The sequence below is a fragment of the Anopheles coluzzii genome, chromosome 2 (assembly GCF_943734685.1).
Source record: "Anopheles coluzzii chromosome 2, AcolN3, whole genome shotgun sequence".
Lineage (NCBI taxonomy): Eukaryota > Metazoa > Arthropoda > Insecta > Diptera > Culicidae > Anopheles > Anopheles coluzzii.
Window position 1 is genome coordinate 93,850,048 of NC_064670.1, and position 22,358 is coordinate 93,872,405.

At 45.7% G+C, this 22,358-nt stretch overlaps 2 protein-coding genes and 1 non-coding gene across 6 annotated transcripts; 2 read left to right on the plus strand and 1 right to left on the minus strand.

Annotated features, from left to right (window-relative positions):
• The first annotated feature begins 309 nt into the window (after positions 1–309).
• Positions 310–6,074, plus strand: LOC120948479 (peptidoglycan-recognition protein SB2). 4 transcript variants are annotated; one of them, XM_040364855.2, is made up of 4 exons: positions 310–551; positions 4,744–5,019; positions 5,082–5,420; positions 5,499–6,074. In XM_040364855.2, exons 1-4 carry the CDS (start codon positions 539–541, stop codon positions 5,711–5,713), a joined length of 843 nt encoding a protein of 280 aa, XP_040220789.2. In that variant the 5' UTR covers positions 310–538; the 3' UTR covers positions 5,714–6,074. The 4 variants fall into 4 exon arrangements, with proteins under 4 accessions (XP_040220789.2, XP_040220787.2, XP_040220786.2 ...); XM_040364853.2 differs by lacking the exon at positions 310–551 and adding an exon at positions 655–2,115; XM_040364852.2 differs by lacking the exon at positions 310–551 and adding an exon at positions 2,133–2,547.
• LOC120948478 (clavesin-1) lies at positions 5,763–17,599 on the minus strand. The gene is made up of 4 exons (XM_040364850.2): positions 17,083–17,599; positions 7,240–7,729; positions 6,855–7,165; positions 5,763–6,774 (listed from the first exon to the last, which is right to left on the minus strand). The coding sequence occupies exons 2-4, from the start codon at positions 7,667–7,669 to the stop codon at positions 6,502–6,504; spliced, it is 1,014 nt and encodes a 337-aa protein (XP_040220784.1). The 5' UTR covers positions 7,670–7,729; positions 17,083–17,599; the 3' UTR covers positions 5,763–6,501.
• Positions 17,600–21,614: 4,015 nt separating this feature from the next.
• Trnae-uuc (transfer RNA glutamic acid (anticodon UUC)) lies at positions 21,615–21,686 on the plus strand. Its single transcript has one exon. It is a non-coding gene; the product is annotated as a tRNA-Glu (tRNA).
• The last annotated feature ends 672 nt before the right edge of the window (positions 21,687–22,358 follow it).

Consider the following 22,358-nt stretch of genomic DNA (forward strand, 5'->3'; position numbering starts at 1 on the left):
ATTCTTTACGAATGTAATGTCCGTATCGTATAAATGTAAAAAAAAACTTCCCTTAGTCATATAAATACGCCCATCAGTGTTGCACGCGTAACTTAATACCAACTGCGCAAACGTGTGCCGTAATCTCAAGTAGCCGGGAGAGAGTGAGGGAGAGTGAATGCAAAAAAAAAACAGGAAAAAGGTTAAGAAAAATCTAAACAATCGAAACAACAAGCTTGATTCGTTCCGTTCGATGGGTGCAAAACAGCACGATCAGCAAAAACCGCATCAAATGCATTTAAAAAAAGAAAACCAATGCTCAGTTGACTCGGAGAGACCGAACGAGCATCAGACGTCGATTGAGCGATTCTTGAGGTTCCGTTCAACCGTTCGCTCGTGTGATGTGCTGTTAAAATGTTATCATAGTTCTGTAAAACAACTGTTGCGGGTTACACGTAAACCCATAGATTACTATAAATGGAAGTTCCAGCTCTTGGTCTCGCCTGACCAGAGCTAGTGCGATATCGCAACCTTGGAAAAAGGGCAAAAAAACACGAAAATGTCGAGTTCTGGTAATACTTGATAAAATATTTCGATTAGCCGTTATGTTTTTGTAGCGAATAAGAAAATCTTCTGTTATTAAGTAGTAATTAGTGTTTAAAGTAAAATTGCTGCCGGCCAATCCTTTAGCAAGGCAGAGTACCCTCCAGTACATTCATGACCCACATTGTACGGTTTTGGCCATGAATCATGCTTACACGCAAGCTCATTCACCAGCAAAATTCTCCCTCGATCCGCAAAAGGCGCGCGAAAATGCTTATCAGTGGGTGAGGAAAGGTGGCCATCCACGCGACATTGTAGTTCGGATGCGCTTTTTACCTGTTGCAATTTTTTCCCCCGTCCAACCGGTCCTGTACGTGCGTGACGTTGCTAGAACCTTCAAGACACACAGGCTGGGCTCTACACGCGCCACTTACGGGGAGTGTATGTGTGAGTGGAGCAACTGCCCTTATCTTATCAGCCGTGAGTGCATTGAGTGAAAGGGAAGAGCACAGGAGCAAGGTGGGTTTGAAGATGTCCGAATGCATCCGTGATGCAGCCTCGACTCTCTGTTTACCCCCGACGTGATCGCGCCCGTTGATCCGCAGGTACTGGCGGCGGCGGCGGCAGCTGCGGCGGTCTGTGCCTGTTCGTACCTGTTTGAATATTTTGCCCCGTGCTAGCGACTGCTCTCGATCCAGTGTGTAACGATTCGTCTTCCAGCGCGCAGCAAGCGGCCTCGATCACGCCACACCGTTCATCCGTTCAGTTCTATCAGTGAAATACCACCCGCCCTCTCTACTATCTAGCAAGCCCAGGAGTGTTGCCATTAAACTGCCACGCGTACGTGCACCCCGTCACAAAGTGTCTGACCCGTGGCGGAAAGTTCAAAGTGAATCAATAATTAATCGTCAAAACATAAAGGAACGACCAAAAAAAGAACCTTTGCTACCGTGATTAGCACACGATTCTTCTAAGTGAAAACGAATCTCTTCCCTTATCGCTGAAACGCCGACGCGTCTACCCGAAACGGCCGTTTCACCGAAAAAGCCTATGAAGTTGTGCGGCACGTGGCGATCGCGCTCCATCGCACTTTCCATCCAGCAATCGCAGTGTGCAGACGGGTGTGCTGAGGTCTGAGGAGTCGGCTCCGGCGGCGACAGCTAAGTCTGGCTGGTGCATCTCGTCTGTCCCGGCGGGCCACCATCCCCACCCGTGGTAGTCGGTGTCTGGAGCGCATCGCGGCACGAGCATGCGCAAGGAGCAGCTGGCCTACGCAGATGACAATTTTGCACCGCTGGCGTAGGGTGCCAACGCGGGAACCTCCTTAGGTAGGCGGCCTACTGCGCTTCCCTAACACCCGTTCGACGCTGCTTTTCCAACCAACCACCTAGTGCCGACGATTACTAGACCAACGCAAGAGTGTCAATCCATCTCGAACCGAATCGACGCTGCTTTCCCGATTCGAATCTTCAATTTCTCCGCCTCCTCTATGGGCTAAGGGTTTGCGGGCCAGCGAAGGCACCGCTGCAGGCTCCCGACATCCTTATATTGTTGCCAACCTTCCACCCCCCCAGCCAGCAATGTATCAGGCCGGTAAGTATCACGCAGTGTGTTTCCATCCAGCCGGAAGTGTGCGAGTGCATGATCGCTGTTGACATAATGATATGAAGATCGTGCTCGTTTTGGAAGAAAAACAAAAGGAAAGAGAGAAAGGGACACACACACAGTGAGGACAATTCCGTTGAGAGAAATGATAAGATAGCGCCCTAAATACTGCATCCCAGGTCGGGTCGGTGTCCAGCCGCTGCACAAGGTCCACAAGTTCCCGTACAAAACCATTCGAAGTGTGCAGTGCGCAGTGGTGCAAAGTTTGGAAAGACGAACACCCAGAGACTGTTTTGTAGATTGTGAAACGCGTTGTGAAAACTGAAGAAATTGGACACCATAAAACCAGGGACAGTTCTAGTGCAATCGATGGTCACTATGCGGATATGAGTCAAGTTGTTACCTATGTGGTGTCCTACGGTAAGGAGGTGAACTACTGCAACTAGAGGCCGTTACTATGGAGATAGTCGTAGTGAACTAAGGCGGTATCGTATGATGCATGATGAGGGGGCAAATAGTAGAATAGAGCCTGACGATGGGATGTTTGTTTGCCCTTCGTCCAGACTGTTTGGTTGACGTCAGTGGACGATATTGAACGAGAGGATTACCGTCTGTGTTGCTCTCCAAGTTACATTCTTGACATACGGCCTTGAGGGGCAATTGTCTTACTGAAGAATTCGCAGAATACCAAGTACTACTATGTTTCGTTTTTAATGCAAACAGCGCTCATTAGCCGCTCATTAGTATATTTCTTGAGACGTTTTGAAATTTCAGGATGTATTCGGAGGTCTCCTTATTTCATCACCTTGCCTTTCCATCAGTGATCTTGTGTGCCAACTTGTAAGAAGGAACGATCCCAAGTAGGCAAATTTGCTCATTCAACCAAAGTTGGTTAAACAGCATCGAACTTCCGCTAGCCGCTTAAATAGCGCTTAACCAGCCTCCCCATGGCCATATTGAAGGGGATTAATATTCTGCATTTCGTTACAATAAACAACACGACTTGTGTGGTTTATTTGCATATATTAGTGGTGTGGAGCGCACCCACGACTCCAATCCCACTCTGGCCGAATCCGAACCACTAGTTCCGCCCGGAGTTGGAGTCGTCCGAAGTTGGAGTCATTCGGAGTCCACCAGATCGATCGGAGTCAACAGAAGCCGCCGGGTGCAATGGGCTTGTGATCAGACATTTCATTTCGTTGTGTTTTTTTGTCTTTCACTATGCGCGTGCACTTCGTATTTGTTTGGAAGGCCGACTCCGCTGAATTCGGACGACTTAGACTCCAACTGATTCCGGACGACTCCGAACGACCCCAAACGACTCCGAACGACCCCAAACGACTCCGAAAAAGTCCGGGCGACTCCGGACGACTCCGGAAGACTCCGGGCGATTCCGAACGATTCTGGATAATGCTGGGCGGACCTACCTTCCCGAGTCGATTCCAAAATTATAGGAGTCAGATCGGAGTCGACTCCAGTTTTTGCCAACTTTACTCATCACTAGTTTAAATAGTTTGCATTTAAATTCACAATCACTCCACGGAACGTTCTTAACCTTAGCCTTTCCATCATCAATCCAAATTCCATCATCAATCATGATCTTTGTAGTAAACAGCCACGAAGTTCTAAAAATGATAAACGCGAGATTATTAAAAAGCGTCGAACTTCTTAAAAGTACCGTTTTATCTCTTAATCAGCCACAAAATATGATATTGGAACATTGTTTCGTGAAACAGCCCCAAATCAGCCACAGAGTTATGTTGCTGGCAATTTGGCTATGGTTACTGAGGACCGTTTTCTGTATCTCTCTAGCCCGACTGTCTACTGGCTTTTTAGTAATTCGCTACACTCCGTCCCAGGAGGTTGCACGATCGGTACATGGTTCAGTGATCAGCAATAGCGAAGGGAAACAGATTAAGTGAATTTTGCTCCAAAGATTAACCGTGACGGTTTATAAACAATCAATCGATCGACTCGTCAACACTCACGGATCACGGGGGCCACATTAGCTGGGCAACCTGTTACGAACATAACCAGCTAGTGCTAGGCACGCCGATAAGAGCAATCGATCTTTATGCTCCATCTGGCGCACGGGGATGTCTCTAGAACGATTTACAAGCACCTCCCCGTCTCGCAAGCTTACACCCAATGCATTTACTGCACTTCAACACCACTTGGACGCGTGCTGCTGTCAAACACCAGTTGTACCATACAAAGAAAGTAACCAACAAACCTAGAATCCTCTTGCACGGAAGCCTTTCGCGATTGCATTATCATGTTGCCCAGACTCACCCGCTTGTTCGCTCGCTCGCTCGCTGCTTATCGACTGCAGCGATCGATGTTTACAAGCAGCCGATGACTGTGGGGCCTACATTAGCCAGCTCTCTGATACGGGGCCGGCTTTAGCATTTCCGCGGCACTGCTAGCGCGCCCGGTCGGGCTTAATCCGCACCATGCTGATCGTACTGAACAGTCGATTTTTCGCGAGCTTCATCGAGCGACGGTTGCAGACGCTCGTGGAGTCCTTCACCGACGAGCAGGACGCGCAGCCGACCGTACCCGTACCCTTCCTAGAACGAGCCGGCGCTAAGTGTTTCACCCTTATGCTCTCCACAGCGCGCACCGTTGCGGCGTCGAGCTCGAGCCGGCTGCACTCCCCCGTTGCCTGGAGCCGCAAGTCCGTGCAGGAGGGCTACTACGATCTCGAGGCGGGCGAAACGGAACGAACGCCCCTGCTGTACGTGCGCGACAATGGACGCTACCGGGCGAAGAGCCTGCACCGTGCCAACGATCCGAACCGGGTGCATCCGGTCGCGCTGGGGCTGATGGTGGCGCTGCTCGTCTTCCTGCTGATCGGTGTCGTGATCGGCGTCTATCTGCTGCTGCTGACGGGTAAGTGTGCTTCACACCACTGCACAAGCCTTCCGTACCTAAAGCTCCCCCGAATTCCTCAGTTCAACGGCCCTGGCCCGTATCGCATCCGTTCTTTTTGGTCGAGCGACCCGCCTGGTGGCAGTATCCGGTGGCGCTCGAGGCGGCCACTCTCGACCGGCTCGCCGTTACGAACGTGATCGTGCTGCACACCGACTCGGAGGATTGTCTGGATCAGGAGCGCTGTGTGCGCTACCTGCAAAACACCGAGCGGAGCTGCTGGGCGGCACGGCGTGATCACATCCCGTACAACTTCTTGATCGGCGGGGACGGTGTGACGTACGAGGCGCGCGGCTGGAAGAGTCAGCACGGGTTCGTCGATCTGCCCGGCCGCAACACAACGCTTGTGGTGGGCATGATCGGTAAGAGACGGTTTTGCAGAAATGTAAAAAAAAAGAAATTGTCCTAAATTGCTGTTTGTTCTCCAACCCTCTCTCCAGGCAACTTCACCGACCGTCAACCGGCGGAAGTACAGTACGCCGAGCTGAAGGCATTCATCACCGAGTCGATCCGGCGGCTTAGCCTCTCGCCCCAGTACCGCCTGCACGGAGCGGTCAATGCAACGCGACCCTCGCGAGACGGTACAATCGCGCTGTACAGTCAGCTGGAGCGATGGCCACACTGGAAGGGGTTCGTCGCTCGCGACCAACCCTGATCATCGTTTGCGCCATTTTCGAACACCGCGGAAGTACACTGCGCTGCGCTTTCTGTGGGACATATTTTATTAGGCCAAAAAGCTGTGTAGAGGTTTTCCTTGTACCCGATAGGCTCACAAGTACATCTCCGTGTCGTTCTTGCCATATACATATATATTCTGAGCATCTTCCTTTGTTTTGTGAGTGTGTGGTCCCACTAAAATCAACCTAAGTCCGCGGGTATGGGCCCGTTCGGGTAGCTCTAAAAGTATTACACTGTGCCTAATGCTAGACGCCATTCTGTGGCGTGCCTTATACGTTTCGTGGCCAGAAAGCGCACTCGAATACACACTCGAAAAACTTCACTCACTTAAGGAAAAAGTAGGGAAATTAACAAAACATGGGGGCGATAAGAAAAACACTGTGAAAATAGTATAAAAAACCAACGAAACGATAAAAAGAAAAAAAGAGGGAAATACACAAAAAAACGAAGTTTAACAGCTACCAATATATGAAGTACGCGTTTAAAGTCTAAACCCTGTCAGCTTAATTACACAATCATCTTAAACCTGCCGAGAGCGTGGATTCCGCCGATCTGACGGACACTCCTCCCTGCTCCACTTCACGATAGGGGTTAGATGTTATCACACAAACACACCACTCACACATACATACATGCATCCTCTATACACTACGCTTTTAGTACTAGTGCTGTACTAAAAACAAAATCTCTATCTCGCAGGTTCGCCGCCTGCGGTTGTTTCTCTTTCCCTCTCTCTCTCGCTCTATCTCTATCTCTTTTTGGTGACTAATCCACCTCGAGCTTGCGGAAGCTGCCGGTGATCGTTTCCATCCCGAGCGAGCTGTTGCTGTTGTTGTTCCGATCGGTACCGTTCCGCGAGACGATGCCCCGATCGCTGAGGATGCGCATGTTGGCCGAGGACAGCACCAGGTTCCGCTTGGCCGCCAGCTCCATCTTCCACAGCTCGATCATCTCCGCCATCGGCATCGTGCCGCCGAGCTCCTTCGGCAGACAGGCCGGATCGACCTTCCGACACAGGTCCGGCACGGTGACGTGCACCTGTGGGGTTTTTGACGTGACATTGTGACATTAGCAAAGACAAAAGATCGATCCCGTCCGGTTCCCCCGCCTAAACGTACCTGTAGCCGTTCCTTCATCTTTTTGCTAACCATCGATTTGGCGCCCTCGATGATGTACTTCACCGTGGACGGGACGTTCACCAGATGGACCTCCTTGTTGCGCATCGGGATCGACTGTTCGCCCCACTTCATGATGCGCAGGAAGTCGGTCGGGTTCCAGCAGGCCACGTGCGCGGTCGAGATGCCCTTGAAGTCGCCAATGTGCACCAGCCCGCAGATCTGGTTCTCCGGGTCCTCCATCAGCGTTTCGTACGTGATGAAGTGCAACCGCGCCATGTCGGAGCTGTTGTGTTCGGCCGGATTGAAGTGATCTGCAATCATGCGAAAAAGGGGAAGGTTTTCAACGTGTTTCGCAAGCCGAACCCATGCAGGAGCAGGAGCTTACTTGCGAATCCAACAATCACCCGACGGCCGTGCTTGTCCCGGATGGGCGACGGGAAGATGTAGCCACCGTTCAGCAGCTTCAGCACGCTCGGCGACATAAAGTCGAGCGTGTGGATCAGATGCGTGAACACCTTGCGGAAGTTCAGATACTTCAGTATCATCTGCTGCGCCATCGGTACGCTAAACTTTTTCGTGCGCAGAAAGCGCAACAGAAACAGATCGTCCGTGCGCACGCCCTCGACGTCGCCGTTCTTCTGCAGCCAGTCGCGCAGCTGCTCGAGCGACTGCTCGCGGATCGCCTTGTCCTCGCGCAGCTCCTTGCGGGCGATCTTCATGACCGCGTCCGTCACGCCGGTGTCCTGGAAGAAGTCACCCTTCAGCTTCTCGTTGCTGGTCCACGGGAAGTTCAGTATCACGCGTGTGGTCGTCATCGTGTTAGCTTTGGTTTTTGCTCTGGGGGCGGTTGTGGAATTGGGCTACTTGTGGATGATCTGTGGGAGAACGTGGGACAAATGAGGACAAGAATTGAAAGTTGAAATTAGTACAAAGATTCGAACAGAAGGATAATAAAACCACCACCAAAGCAATCACTGGATCGTCAAGGTCACCATTTTGTGACAGCAAGTTCCCGTCCAAAGTTCTCCAAAGCATTGTGCGATCATTCGCATAGTCTCCAATGTATTGTTACACCCAAAATTCTGACTAGTCATTGTCACCTGCCAACTATTTTTTGCGTTCTAAGGTCAAAGTGGTATCTTAAGGGTCGATCACCGATCACCGACAAAACATAAAAAAAAAACCTGAAACCACCTTCCACCGTCGAAGTGCAAACAGGTGAAATCGTTTCGTCACGGCTGACGACAATTTATGCAAATGATCCAACCGCGTAAGGCAGCATTTTTGAGGGCGATTTTTTCATCCTCTTCAATCCCGCACTTAAACGGCTCTCAGAGCGTCCGGGAATGAGGTTCGTTCTAGCCGGTTGATGGATGATGGACTCGTGCCCAACCGGCCCAACCCCATATGGCACAGGAATCGGGCACGATCTGATCTTTTGAACCATCGCTGTGACAGGGAATTGCGTTCATTTGCACAGCACTTTTTAATCGTTGCGCCGAGTAATTGATGCCGCTTGTTGGCGACGTTGGCTCAACGTTGTTTGCTCAGCGCAAGCACAACACGCCCAGCCCGCGGGTCCCATCGGCGAGTGGAAGGGTTGATAATTCACGCCGAATTCAAAAACCGGAAAAGTGGTTTCTTGAACAACCGGGAAGAGCTACGATAATGCATAATGTGTAGACACACATATGTGTGTGTGTGTTTTTGTATGCTTTGGTGATGAAGATCACATCATCATCAGAAGCTCTGTTCGTCATTCTCACGGTAATAAAACAATAAAAGAATGTGCTTGAAACTACAAGATGAATGGAATGCATTGTAAAGGAACTTGAAAGTGTACTACAGATGACATATTGATGTTTTATAACATCATTAAATTGTTCTACAGCTATTAAAATTTAATAAAACCAATACAAGATGATAGAATCCCCCCGAATTACACGGAAGAAATTCCAAAGCATCAGCTGCTCCAAAAATCGGAATTAAAGCTTCCAATGCATCTCCTCTTTGAGTGACAAGCAGAATCAACATTCTCAAACACTTTAAAAAGTAAGGCGTTGTTTTCGTGTGTAGCAGAGATACTAAAAATGCGTCCCTGAAGATCGATCTGATGCTGTCATTTGTATTTCCCATTTGCCATTTTGGTAGAATGTTTGACAATAAAACAAAGTAGCCAAATGAAACAAATACCAGCTCACAAGCACACACACGTTGCTACCGTGTTGTGCTGGTCGCTAATAAGAACCTGCTTTCCGTTCGATAAGGCACCGCTTACTTCGACGCAATGACCTCGCTTTCCCATTAGTGGAAATTCAACAACAACAACAAAAACGAACCCGGATCGTTAGTTTATCCTCTCAGTGAGGCAACACGGCCGGAACCATTCTTTCCGAGTTCGAAAGTTACCGAAAGCTCCACAAAGCTCGCGTCTCGTACGAGTGTTCCAAGTAGCAGCGGTAACCAATAGCAATCCCGCTCACTCACCTCATTTGATAAGCAACGAAGGGGTCGTTAAAGCGCCCTCGTCGGAGGCCCCGGGGCTGGTGTTAAATGGACACAGTTAATGGAATTCCTCATTTGCAGATAATTAAACGAAGAGACAAACCGAACGGGCTGCACATTCTGCGGGGCGATAACGAGTTAGGGGAATGTGTTGGTAGCAGCATTAGCTGGCCATCCCATCGTGTAATGGTTTGATACTTTTCGGTCGTTAGGTTGAACTTCTTCGACCGATACATAATGGTGGCGGTGGGAATATCACACAAGAACTACAACCAATTTCACTGTTTGACTCAATGTCACAAATGAATCCCCCCCTAAAAGGGTCAAGGTTTGTGAACTCTTCAACTCTCCGATAGTGCACAAATCGCAAAACGTTTGTTTCTCATCGGAGTTCCAAAAATGTACACCTCATCTTCACATATTCCAAACACTGACAGCACATGGTTTCTTCCCTCCCCCAGAAAATAAACGTCTAAAAGGCTTGCGTTCCCATTACTCAACCGCGTGCGTACAACGCATGCGCAAGCGTGGGGTTGGTAACAGTCAGTTTAAAATTTGACTTTTGACTTCTCCCTGCGGCGCACTGCTTCCAAGCATGGCACAGACTCCTTCCAGCGCCCACCGTTGAAGGTGTAGATGGGATGCAGGGCACACTCACAAAAAAAAACGATCTTTTCCAAAAACGAAACGGCTACTCAGCCCACCATGAACATTGAAAGGACTCACAAGCGGTAAAAGACGCAAAAAAGGTTCAACTTAGAAATTAACCTTCTTTGATTGCGGGCATGAATGAGTGAGCTTTTTTTAAGCTGTAACGAATTATTCGCTCAACCGCTCAAGGAACAATCCGCGACAAGCGACAAGCGATGCCTTAACATTGCCGCCACCATCGCCGCCGCCATCTGTCAGTTCACAATTTAATGATCATGCCCAGGCGTGGGGTTGAATGGCGCGCCAGGATGACACACTTTCGTCACTTTTCCACATTAATGCTCGAAATGAACTTAACACACATTGCGGTGTGTACAGCTGTGGCTGCTGGGCACGATGTACTGTAGAGTCTGTAGAGAACCAAGTGCTAAGACGCCAGCAGATGTACGCAATCGGGCACACTTTTTGTTGTATTTAATCCTTAGTTTTTTGTTGTTGTTGCTGCTGTTGCTGTCTCGCACCAATTGCAATGAGATGCGTAGATTGTGCCGTACGAGTGCTGCCACGCACAGAAATACGTTACATAATAATCACTTTGGTCGGATCGTGTGCGTCGGTGAAATGGAGACCCCCTTCCCCATCTACAGACTCACGTGCGGCAGACAACGGTTAATCTGCGCAGTGACTGGCTGCTGCGGGAAGATAAAAATGTAGCGAAAGTGTTTCAATGCCAGCTGTGCGCGGGTTGAGGGGAAGATGTGCTGACTCATTAAAGGGATCTGTAGGACAGTGGGTCAGCATGATGGAGCTGCAAGTGTAAGTGTGTAACTGACCTACGCATGCGCGTCCTTTGCATGACCAGTTGCAACAAAATGGGCCGAGTAAATGATGAACTATAATGACGATTGAGGAGTTTGAGTAGGACGGAAACCTTTTTTGAAAAAATAAATAATATTCCATAATTGCTTGAAGATGGTTAAATGAGTGGTATGATGAAAAAGAATACTTATTTTTTCTGTTTGAAATCGATTAACTATGTTGGTTCTTTCTTGAAAACAAATTACCATTTATTCTGTAGACATGGTGGTGATTACAAGTATCTTCTTCTTATTAGCGTGATGCTGTACAGAGTTGTGAAACTTATTAAGTACCATACAGCCGGATAGTTAATCCTTGCTACGGTGGAACATTCCATACGAGACATCATGCCACAACGGACATGTTGTTAAGTATTACGAGTTAACGACTACTGTACCACAGATCTGCCGTCATTATCATTACTAGTATAGTATCGTCAAAAACCTTCACACTGAGTCATCAAGCTGTTCATTATCTGTGATATATTCGGCTGGTAATGGAAAGATTTAACAGAACAATAACAGTTTCAAAGACATTTTTCAATCGCACAACTAATGTAAAACGCATAGCAAACACTAGTAGGTATCACGATGAGGCATTAAAATGTAGGAAGTAAAAAAACAAACAAACAAACAATATAATACAGTTCAAACTAACCAACCAACCAAACAAACAACAAAACAAATCACACATAGATTAAATATCTTAAATAAAAGTTATATCAATTTCCAGATGTTAATAGCCGGTCTCGTAGTACAGTCGTCAACTCGAACGACTTAACAACATGCCCGTCATGTGTTCAAGCCCCGAATGGACCACCCTGCCCCATAGGTAGGAATGACTATCCTGCTATCGTTAAAAACAATAAATAACTGAAAGCCAAAGCAAACACTAGTCGTTCAGGCAGGCGTGTCATGACCGACAACGGTGCCAAAGAAGAAGAAGTTAACAGCAAATGTTTAAACATAATAAACAAATAATTGTAATTAAGAAAATGTTAAGTCAATCAACTGCAAAGCTTTCAAATATTTATGGCACAATGAACGATTTAACTGAAAACTGAAGCGAACAATGAGAAGAGAAATGTAAAAACACAAAAAACGGATTAAAAATCAATTTACACATGGATGTCACATTAATAACACATTGATGACGCAACTCATTAAATTAGCCTTTAAAAAGGAATTAGGCCATAATAAACTAAAACCACACCAACGAAATTGCTCCCAATAAAACCTTACCCAAAAACAATTCATTAACGCCGAACGAGAAAAGTGTGTTAAAGTAATCAAATCATCCAAATTGCCCAATCAGTTTTGCACATACACGGGACGCTTCATCGCTTCCACGCGTGTGTGATTAACGATTAACGCGGCGTTTGACCCCATGTGTTGGGGGCTGTGAGGTTGCATTTTACACTAACGCACTGCCCTGGCTAATGTAACCGTCGAGCCAGGGGTGAAAAATCAGCTGTTCGCTTCATTAATCATATTTACCAATCGCTTACCAATCGCAGCAAGCTAACGTCAACGTTGGCGGAAAGGTAGTACTGCGGGTTGATTGTTGCCAGTGTTTGGGAAGAAGTGTAACGACGCCCGATAAGGGATCAGGGGTGCCGTAGCAGTGTTGCAGTGTTGTGTGGTGTGCCAATTTATGCTGGCTTAAGATCGTCTCTCGACGATCGTCACGGCTAAACGACGGGGTGTGATGGCTTTTGTTGGCATGATTAGGCACCAGCTGAGAGTCAGATATAGTACACGTGCGTCTTAAGAGTGTTGTGCGTGGTGGTGGCGATCAGATCGAACAGGCGAGATAATAACAGGCAGGGTAAAAGGGCCGTCGAAATTATGTATCATGTCATGGTATAATTATTAGTGAAATGGGATCACACGCATGAACCCACAGTTTGGTAGGAAAGGCATCCGGTATTATGACTGATTGGTAGGGTAATGGCAATGATTGGAGGTTTCTTTTGGTGATTATGTTAACAAAATTGAAATATACCGAATGAAATTGAAAGAATGCATTTTAATAAATATTAACTTTGACTAATTCAAACTAAAATTGCTCTCAATCCTCTGTTGAAGACAAAGAAACGTATCAAAATATAAGATCAATTCCCATAAATTATCAACAGCTGGCTAACCAATAATTGAGCAACAGCACTAATCGGAATTGGACAATAAATAATACACGATGGGGTTTAGCTCAAATTCAAAATCCAAAAAAATCATTTGAAATCCTTGACTTTTAAAGCATGATGCTTCATCTGGGCCCTTTTAACAGACGACTAGACACATAAAACTCTCCCCATACGGCTCCTTCACATGTGCATTCTCACCTACGGAGCCCTTACTGCTGACCCTTCCGAACCGGATCATCTTTCGCACCAAGGCTAGTATCAGCTACTAAAAAGCGTTCGTTTCTGTGTACGTGTCTGTGTTTATTGTACCTTGTTCCCATCAATATTCAAGGTTACAATTTCGTCATTCCCAACGAACAACCAAACCAAACCGGAGCGCTATCGATGTGGAACGAAAGATGCATTTCGGTGAGCCCGGATCCACCGGATGATGCAAGGGCCTGATTTCCTTGTCCAACTTGTGGTGGGTGAGGATTAACGAGGCCCAGCATCGATCTGCCATTTGTTTTCGTTCACAAACAGACTGGTGGAGCTTTGAAAGTGTGTTCCAACACACACATACACATACACACACACACACACACACATGCGCGAGTGAGCCTGACGTGTTGATTTGAGGTTTGAATGCAGCATGGACCAGACACAACACACGCACCAGGTGATGGAAACCCGTTCCAGACTCATTAACGATCGAGAGCATTAGTCGTGACGTTTTATTCTTTTGATATCAGTAAAACTTTGGAGCAAGCAATTCGCACGCAAAAGCTTTTCCTTCATGCTTCCCAAACACCCAAATTCTTACGCGATTGCTTTCAGACGAACTTAAAAAGCCGAAAATGTAGAGAAACTAAAGCAAAAATACTAAAACAGCGATCGAAAGTAAATTATGTCCACATTCAACGTTCGAAACGAAAAGAAAAGGAAAATGAAATGCAAAGAAGACGGGAAAACTGCGACACGCAACGAAACTATCCGCGGTCCTCGGGGGACGACAGCATTAACATTGACATTGAAAGTGAAGAGACGCAGCAAAAGCGCCGTCCATGTTAATGACCTCGTGAAGAGAGGAATTTGCGAATAAAAGCGAACTGACAGATTTAAATATGGCCATCTGCTTAAGATTGGCTCAAGATTGACCTGGGACTTTTGGGTGTTTTGTGCGTGTTTTTTTGGCATCGAGGGAAGATCCTTCCTGCTGTTGCTGAAGCTGCGTAGAAGTTCTCGGGTGGAAATCCTTTTGCTAATCAGTTTGGTTTGGTTTATGGATATTTAATTAATGCGCATGAAATAGGACACTCCACTCGGATGGTGTTAATTAGTAGATTCGTTAGCAATGTGTTTGTTGGTATGGCAGAAGGCCTCTTTTTTCCAGTACATTCCATTTTTAACTAAAATGATTGTAAATACTAAACTTTAAGCCATCCATTTAATGAGAAATTGTCTACCTTAGCAGAACGTAAATCATTCAAGCAGCCCACATCGAAAAGAAATTCCTCCTATAAGAGATAGCTATGTCAATAATTGGTCATTTTCTCATGATTTTTACAACACGAAAGGATGTTTAAAAATGCCAAAAATCTCAACACAAAGCCAAGCTACGTATTTAATACGAATTCATTCCAACTAAACCCACACGTGTGCTAACATCCTTTGGTTGCAACTCCGGCAAAATGAATGCTCTGCCGTATCCAATTGGTTCCTCTCGACTGGTTGGACACCTAATGTCTTCATCAATCATGCCCGTGCTTTCCCCGCAGCGGTTACGAGCCGTGTGCAGCGGGTGACACGCAAGCCACCAGCATTCGCTTGCCACGTTTGACGCAATAGAATCAACGGCACATTGCGCATCAGCAACTGAAGCGCATCATTTACGCTTCGGCTCTCGGTTGACGTAAAATGCGACGAGTACGTCGACAGCCGGTTTATCAGCCGGTAGAGTTTGTGCGACATTGGTGACACTGGCAAGGTGACTTGCGAGGATGAAAAGCAAACTTTCGTGTAGTTTGGTGTTTGGCGGGACCGGTTTGATTATTTTTACACCAAACTTCCGATGTGAAGGTGGATGTGCCCGGGGGATGTGTGCGGGGGGGGGAGGAGAATTCATAATTCCGGCAAAGGAACAGAACAGTTCCTGCTTGCCCGAACTAGTTTCGTTCTTTGTAGCTATCGGTGCCATTGAACGCGGTGTGTTTTTGAGGAGATTTCATGTTTTTTTTTCAAGAGGATTAGTGCATTTGTGAGATGCATTTCATTTCTTTGGTTGTATTGCACCTCTTCGGATTGGAACGTTTAGAAAACGATAGAAACTTCCACAAACAAGATCATATTCAAACACAAAGTGACCTTTTATAATCAATCAAACACTTCCAACTAGTATACTCATCCATCCACGAGTGATCTATTACAGGGTAAAACAATTTATCACTAAATGCCAGCTCGCTGCTTTTGCGTCTTACAGCGTACAACGAACGAAACAGCAAAGATTGCACTTTGTTTCAATGCATCTCCCCATGGATTGCACTCCTTTAGCTTGTTGCACTGCGGTTAGACATAAAATGAATCGCTTCCCTTTCTATCGTGCCTAGCAACAGCGACATCAAACGTTGAAAAAATAATAAAAATAATAAACCAGTCCGATCTGGCTTCAGTGTTCGCATTTTAATTTTGAATCTCACGCTTAACACAGCTCGCCTACTACTAGAGCTTCAACTCCTCCAACACCGGAACACGGCCAAAGCGCGCAGCATTCTAACGGCGATGTCACAAAGCGCGGAGTTATCTGTTAAACGGCGATGATTTCCGCATCGCCACGGCGCGTCAAAAAGCTCGGCGTGTTTGTGTATATTTTATTCCGCTACCTGAAGGCTATCCGATCCGATTATACCGGCTCTTACGGGGAGCACGGCTCTTACATGGCGAGCGTAAGTGCGAGTAAGGGGCAGGAAAAGACGTCCCCCCATAGCGCGACTGTTCTATGCGTTTGCGCCACACAGGGCAAGGAAGTTGATGGTCGTTCTAACTGGAAGGACAGTACGGTGCGAAAAGCTCCACACAACGAGGCACGAATTGACCAGTAAAGTGATATCGTCAACAAACGCGTGTGAGAAAACGGTTACGGATTGTTACGATTGTAGCCACGAAGCGTCGCTTTTGCTACAGTTCGAGGCGGAACGCAAATTTTAGAAGCAAACAAAACGAGTTTATTCGTTCATCCGCTTATCTGCCTTATTATCTCGCTGTAGGGAAGCCCTATCGAAAAACGGGGGGGTATTCCTTTAAAAATAGCTCAAAAACTAGTTTTTCTTTAACGCTTCCTTTGTGCCACCCTGCGATTCGTTTCGCTGGGTGAGGTTTGTAGGGAGCCTAATTAATATACGCACATTCCCCAGGCGCACGGATTGCCTAACCCTTCAAGCTAAAGGGTGTAAGTGTGTGTGTGTGTGTGTGAGGAAGGAGGGGGATTATTTATGAACCCTTTACCCTTTACATCGCTCCGTCTCAACACACTCGCGCACAAACGATCCATACATAATTCAGCTTCATCATCAAACGCATCGATCGAAAACCAAACGGCCTGAGCGGCTGTGGCTGCGGAAAGTTAAACCTTCGGCTGGTAAGCGGGAAAGCATTTGTAGCGTTTTTCCCCTTCCAAAGGTGGCGTTAACAGCATCGCGCAGTAGGTCGGTCCATACCGTCCAATCGTACCGTGCTAATGCGGCATGCGGCTCGATTCGATTCGTGCTGGGCAGGCTGGGTTGGGTTGCTGGCGGAATGGGTCTGTGTGTGGAAATTCTTGCAATTGCAGACACCACTGGTGGCGCGTCCTTACATAATCGGGCATTTGGTGTGTGTACAAAAAAAAGAGGGAACAAGAAGGCATATTTGCACATCGAGGGGAGAGATGTAGATTGAAATGTAACACGCCGTCGAGAAGGTTCGTCGCTTGCCGCTTGCTACTGAGCTTCCTTCTACGTAGAAGCGTTGAAGTCTTTCGTTCCCGCATTGGCGCTTATGGTTCCCGATTGCTTATTTTTTCAGCCTCAATTAAACTTTTTTTATCGTTTTGCTTACCTTTGGTGAGTGGGCGTTGTGCGTGTGACCGCTCGGGAAATGTTGGTTAAAATGGCGCTTTTACATTAACACTATAGAAATACTATTTTATTTGTTGTTGTCTCTTAAATCCACCAAACTTTTCTTTTATTTCACGCTGGAAAGACCGTTCTAAGCCTAAGGGTCTTTCTAAATTTCACTTTCACCTTCTCTACACTGCTTCTTTATTTATTTTTTTTTTTACAAAAAGTCCACAAATCCGGGATAGTCCTGTTGATTACTGTAGCAGCAAAATCCGTTACCGCTTCACACTTGGCACCACCAACACACCGCGTACCGAGAACCGCTCGCTACTGGTAGAGACCACCGAGCACACGCGCACACACCGGCTGAAGCTTCGAATCAGACTGACGGTGGGATTCATCCACTTGACGACGGCACACTATCTCTCGATCCAGGTAGGCGCGCGCGCTCGCTGGTTCGGGTCCGACTTGCGCGGTTACTACGTGCGCGTGGGGTGGTGGATTAGTACCGATTGGCCTGGCCTGGTGATGATCATGATGTTGATGATGATGACAACAGTCAGCCTGTCTGCCTTCCCCTACCATCCCCTACCAATCATTACAAGCATCAGTGGGGCCAGCATAACGTTTGGTGGTGCGTTTCTCAACCCTCCCGAGCGTGTTCCCGAGCGTTTACGCGCGAAGAACAACGGTCCGAACGGAGAGTGAGAGTTGTTGAAGCGCGTGGTGGTGGCAACGCGTGGGGCAGAGCAACACGCTAGGAAGTGCGTTCTACTTCTTCTGCAAGCGACGAAACTTAACGCGCCGAAAAATTACAACAGCTGCTGTGCTGGAGCTGTGCAGGGTGATGAAAGTAAACAACGCGTTGCAGGTGATGGGGAGGGTCGAGACGGTCCGAGCCGTGTATCGATGTTGATATGTTGATTTTGGAATGTTTCGGGTTGCGCGGGTGGAAGAAAATGAGGCAAATTAGGAGGGGAGAGGGAGTTTGGGGAAGGTGGAAACAGTTTACAATACACATCAGCAAAGCAGCAACGCTGTTGTGTATAGATCCGAAGATGATAAAATTAGGAGAGGTGTAACATAACGAACAATTTAAAGGTAAATGCTGCAAACTTGCTTTATAAAAAAAACATACACTTTGAGAATTTTGAAGATTTTTCATCCATTGTGAAATTATCTCAATTGCTTTAATTTATATCTATACAAAAAAGTAATTTATAGTTTTCGATATTTCATGACAACAAATACTATTCATGAGTAATTAGCCATCTAATTCAGATTTTTTTTCAATCGAACAGACTTATTTAGACATTCATCCAAGTTGTTAGTAAGCTTAATTAGTTACCCAGGTAACCACTAACAGACTTCGAGGTCGGCTTAAAGTCTGGTAAGGCTATATACAACTACGTACACCAATTTACGTGTTGCCGCGTGAAGTAAACGTTTGATCTGTACGTGAAATGGCCATCGCAATTTGAACCAGAGAGATAAAAAGGAGATGCTAATGCTTCCATGTGTTCCCTTTTTATAATATAACATGTGTCTATAAAAAATAACGAGGTAATTTATCATTTCAGCTCTCAAAACATGGTAGAAAGAAGACGTCCCACATCGGAAAGCCGTACCACTGTGGTCAGAACCGTAAATCAGTGTTTTAATATTGAAGAATAGTGCCATTCCCATAGTGCTCCCCTTGCTTCTCCTGCTAGACGGTACGCTAACGAAAACTGAACTTATTGTTTACGATTGTCCACCTGGCGGTAAACAAAGTTCTAATCCTATACCTAATCGTAAAACACTAATAACAATTGATTAACGCAACGAAGGATGCAAATTAAAATAGTCCTGCTTTCCAAGGATTTCAAGCCAAGCATACGACATCTCACCACATTCGAAGTCATCTGCGAAGGCCAGTTTTAAATTTAATGTTGATAATTTAAATTTAATACTTAATGTTGATATTATTAACGATCAATAAAATAAACTTTTAATAATATTACAGTGGCGCCGTTTATCCGGGTTTCTCGGGACTTGACCTCGCCCGGATATGCGAATAACACGGATAATGAGTCAAATGATATATTTTATCAACAATTCCTGATTAACTTTTGGTAAAATTATCTTATCTTTTGATAAAAATAACCCTGTTTATAATAACTTTATGTTTTTCTCAAAGAATATTTGAAATTTGCCTTGAATCAACGTGTCTTTTGTTATGACAATGTGCACTTTTAATCGCTTTTTCAAATATCCTCCTCATAACGCAATGTCACCTTTGTATGGAACTGTCATTTCTCAACAGCACGAATAAACGGACAGCCGGATAAAAGGTACCCGGATAAACGGCGCTCCATTGTAGTTATAAAAATATATTAAAATCCTTTTCTTCCTATAAAAATTGCTTCTTATAATATTAATATCCTTTGCTTGCTATTAACATATCCCGAAAAGAAAATTTCCCATAAAAAATATCCTAAGCATGCTATAATTATACCCACCATAATTTAACCACAAAGTTTGCTAAGGACTGCTTTACGACTGATATACGTCGAGCTAGCCGACGTCGTATATCTTTCCTTATATCGGTCTGTTGTCCAGTTTTGGTTACCTGGGTAGCTAACTTAACTGTTTAAGTAGACTGGTTTTGAACGAGTTTTATTAGTATTTGTTTTCCGGTGTGCCAATTTACTATTCCGAATATGCCAAATTGAACCAAAATTGAAGAAATGATGGACATAAAACATACATGACATTTGAATTTTATCGTCATTTGAATAATAAGTAAAGGAAGATTCTAGTTCAAAGCTCAATTTACGTAAATGTTTATGTTACCTTCATGCGTCATAGGAAAGTTTCTGATCGACCATCCGAGCTGTCCATGTGCATGTTAAAAAAAACAACACAACTATACCTTTTTAATAAACACGCGAGCTCATCCGGCACCAATTTTAGTGTGACCCACGGGTCAACGCGTGTCCAATCGACGTATCCGTCTCAAATTAAGCTCCAATAATCGATGGTAGTGCATTAAATGCACGTAGCACGCTACCGTGGGGAAGGAATTTTCCTATTCCGTTGAATCAGGTACAATTTTTTAGTGACTTAGTTGACGTCCCCTTCTGCTCAGGATGCACCGAGCACCGAAAGCACCGATGAAGCAATTCTAGGTAGCGCTCCCCGTGGAGAAAATAACCAGTTTCCCCAGCCTCCGCACGCTTGCAGTCATCACGATGCAGTGCTCTGGTGTTGGTTGGTGGTGTTTATTTCTTACAACTTCCATTCCATTCCTCCCGGTGCCTGTTAGCCACACTACCACCATCCATCGGGTTTTCCATCCGTCGACCTGAATGTGGGAAGCTGGCGTATAGCAGCGTGCCAGATCGTTCTACGGATGTTTTGCCCAGGCAACCAGCCAACGTCCCAGCTGACCAGCGAGCGAAAGTTGCATAACGAACGAGTTTTCGATAGTGTCTTTCCCTACTACTCCCGCCGAGTTGTTTTTCATGTGCGATTGCGCCCACCATGCTTTTTCCCGCCATGCGATGCAGATGTTCTACACTGCACTACGGCGTGGCTGTACAACGCGCCATGGGATTGGAAAACGAAACGGAATATATTTCGTGTTTGCTGACGCGTTTATGCGGTTGCTCAACATTGCTTAAGGAACTGCACTCCCCCCCCCCCCCCTTTCGGTGGTGTGTCGACGGCTGTACACTAGTGATTTGAGTGGGTAAATTAAACCAAATTGCGTTGCCCTAAGAAAGGAACCACGGTTTGCGTTTTTTAGATTTTTTCTGTATGCGTTGAACGCAAGTTGGGCGCGATTAACGCTTTCTCTGTGCGCCACAAACGTTGCGTATACTTCAAGTGGTCCAAGAACAGAAACAGCCTGAAGGAAAAAACAAACAAACCCCAACACATCGGGGTGAAGGATTGGAAAATCATTTAAATGTGACCAAATCAACACACTGCCGTACTACACACCCTGAGGAAAGCTCACCAGAGATAGCGGATTGCCGAACTGCCGGCTGAACTGGTGTATGTCGGTCACCTCCCCGTTCGTCCGTTTTGATTTTCCTCACATACATTGGAAACAGTATCGTGTGTTGGGGCAATGCGATGTCGATGTATGCAATTGGCCACAACACCGTATCGAATCACAGCACCCCGAAAACAAAACAATCCAAGCAATCAGGCAACAACGGCTGAACGAATGGTGGAATTGTAGATGGGTGATTTGTAGTAGGGGAGGAAGTTGCTTTGTGTTCGATTGATGTGTAATAATTAGAACATCTTTTCTACCTACAAACGGCGTCATGGTAAGAGGATACACCATGCCCACGGGGTGGGGGTCTGTGATTGCCAAATGGAGTTCATGTTACTTGCTTGTGCGTACTTTATTGGTAAACGATTGGTGAGCGGGTTTGTTGTGCATCATTGTAATGCGCTTCAGAAACAAAGGGTTTAACACGTGTGGTTGGTTTGATGCGAAACACTAAAAGCAATTCAAACACCAAGGAGATGTACTCCCATATGGTCTAGTGGCTAGGATATCTGGCTTTCACCCAGAAGGCCCGGGTTCGATTCCCGGTATGGGAAAGAGGGAGTTTACTTTTATATAAATTAGTAACAAGTGTAACTTTTACATTGATAAGAATAACAAAACTACTAAAAGAAGTTAGTTATAAAATTAGTAGTTTAGAAGTTACTTATAAAATAAATTAAAAAAACTACAACGAGAGTTTTTTAAATGATAATTTTAAATATTTCTAGAAGAATTATCATTTCAGGTCTGTTAGTAAAAATGAGAACCATAGGGCATTAAGTCACTGATTCCAGTTCTCTTATCTAACATCTTTATCCATCTTAGTACTAATTTAATATTACAGGCATTGCCCGATATACGCTATTAATGTGGACCGGAGGCAATAGCGTATTTCGAATATTAGCGTAAGCCGAATTTCGTGGTTCTCAGTCAAATTAAAGCTAGTTTTCGTATAATTTTGCTTGAATTGGTAGGTTTTAGCCACTAAATTAGTTATTTGATCTGATTTCAACTGAACATTAGAATTTTGCACATTTTGAAATGGTTTTTAAATTTCGACAAAAAGGGAATTTATTTTTCATTTGACATTCGTTATGTCAAATTAGTATAATTTTCTCAAAGAATTGTCAAATTTAGAAAATAGCGTACAGCGAAATCGCGTATATAGAGTATGGCGTGTATCGGGGAATACCTGTACAACGTTTATGTGAACTTAAGCTGAAGCC

Excerpts from the sequence above, each read along its gene's own strand:
- LOC120948479 (XM_040364851.2), top strand. The coding sequence starts at position 4,581 with ATGCTGATCGTACTGAACAGTCGATTTTTCGCGAGCTTCATCGAGCGA. Across the intron at positions 5,020-5,081 it reads CTATCTGCTGCTGCTGACGG|TTCAACGGCCCTGGCCCGTA; the intron begins GTAAGTGTGCTT and ends CGAATTCCTCAG. Across the intron at positions 5,421-5,498 it reads GCTTGTGGTGGGCATGATCG|GCAACTTCACCGACCGTCAA; the intron begins GTAAGAGACGGT and ends CCCTCTCTCCAG.
- LOC120948478 (XM_040364850.2), bottom strand. The coding sequence starts at position 7,669 with ATGACGACCACACGCGTGATACTGAACTTCCCGTGGACCAGCAACGAG. Across the intron at positions 7,166-7,239 it reads GGTGATTGTTGGATTCGCAA|ATCACTTCAATCCGGCCGAA; the intron begins GTAAGCTCCTGC and ends GCATGATTGCAG. Across the intron at positions 6,775-6,854 it reads AGATGAAGGAACGGCTACAG|GTGCACGTCACCGTGCCGGA; the intron begins GTACGTTTAGGC and ends AAAACCCCACAG.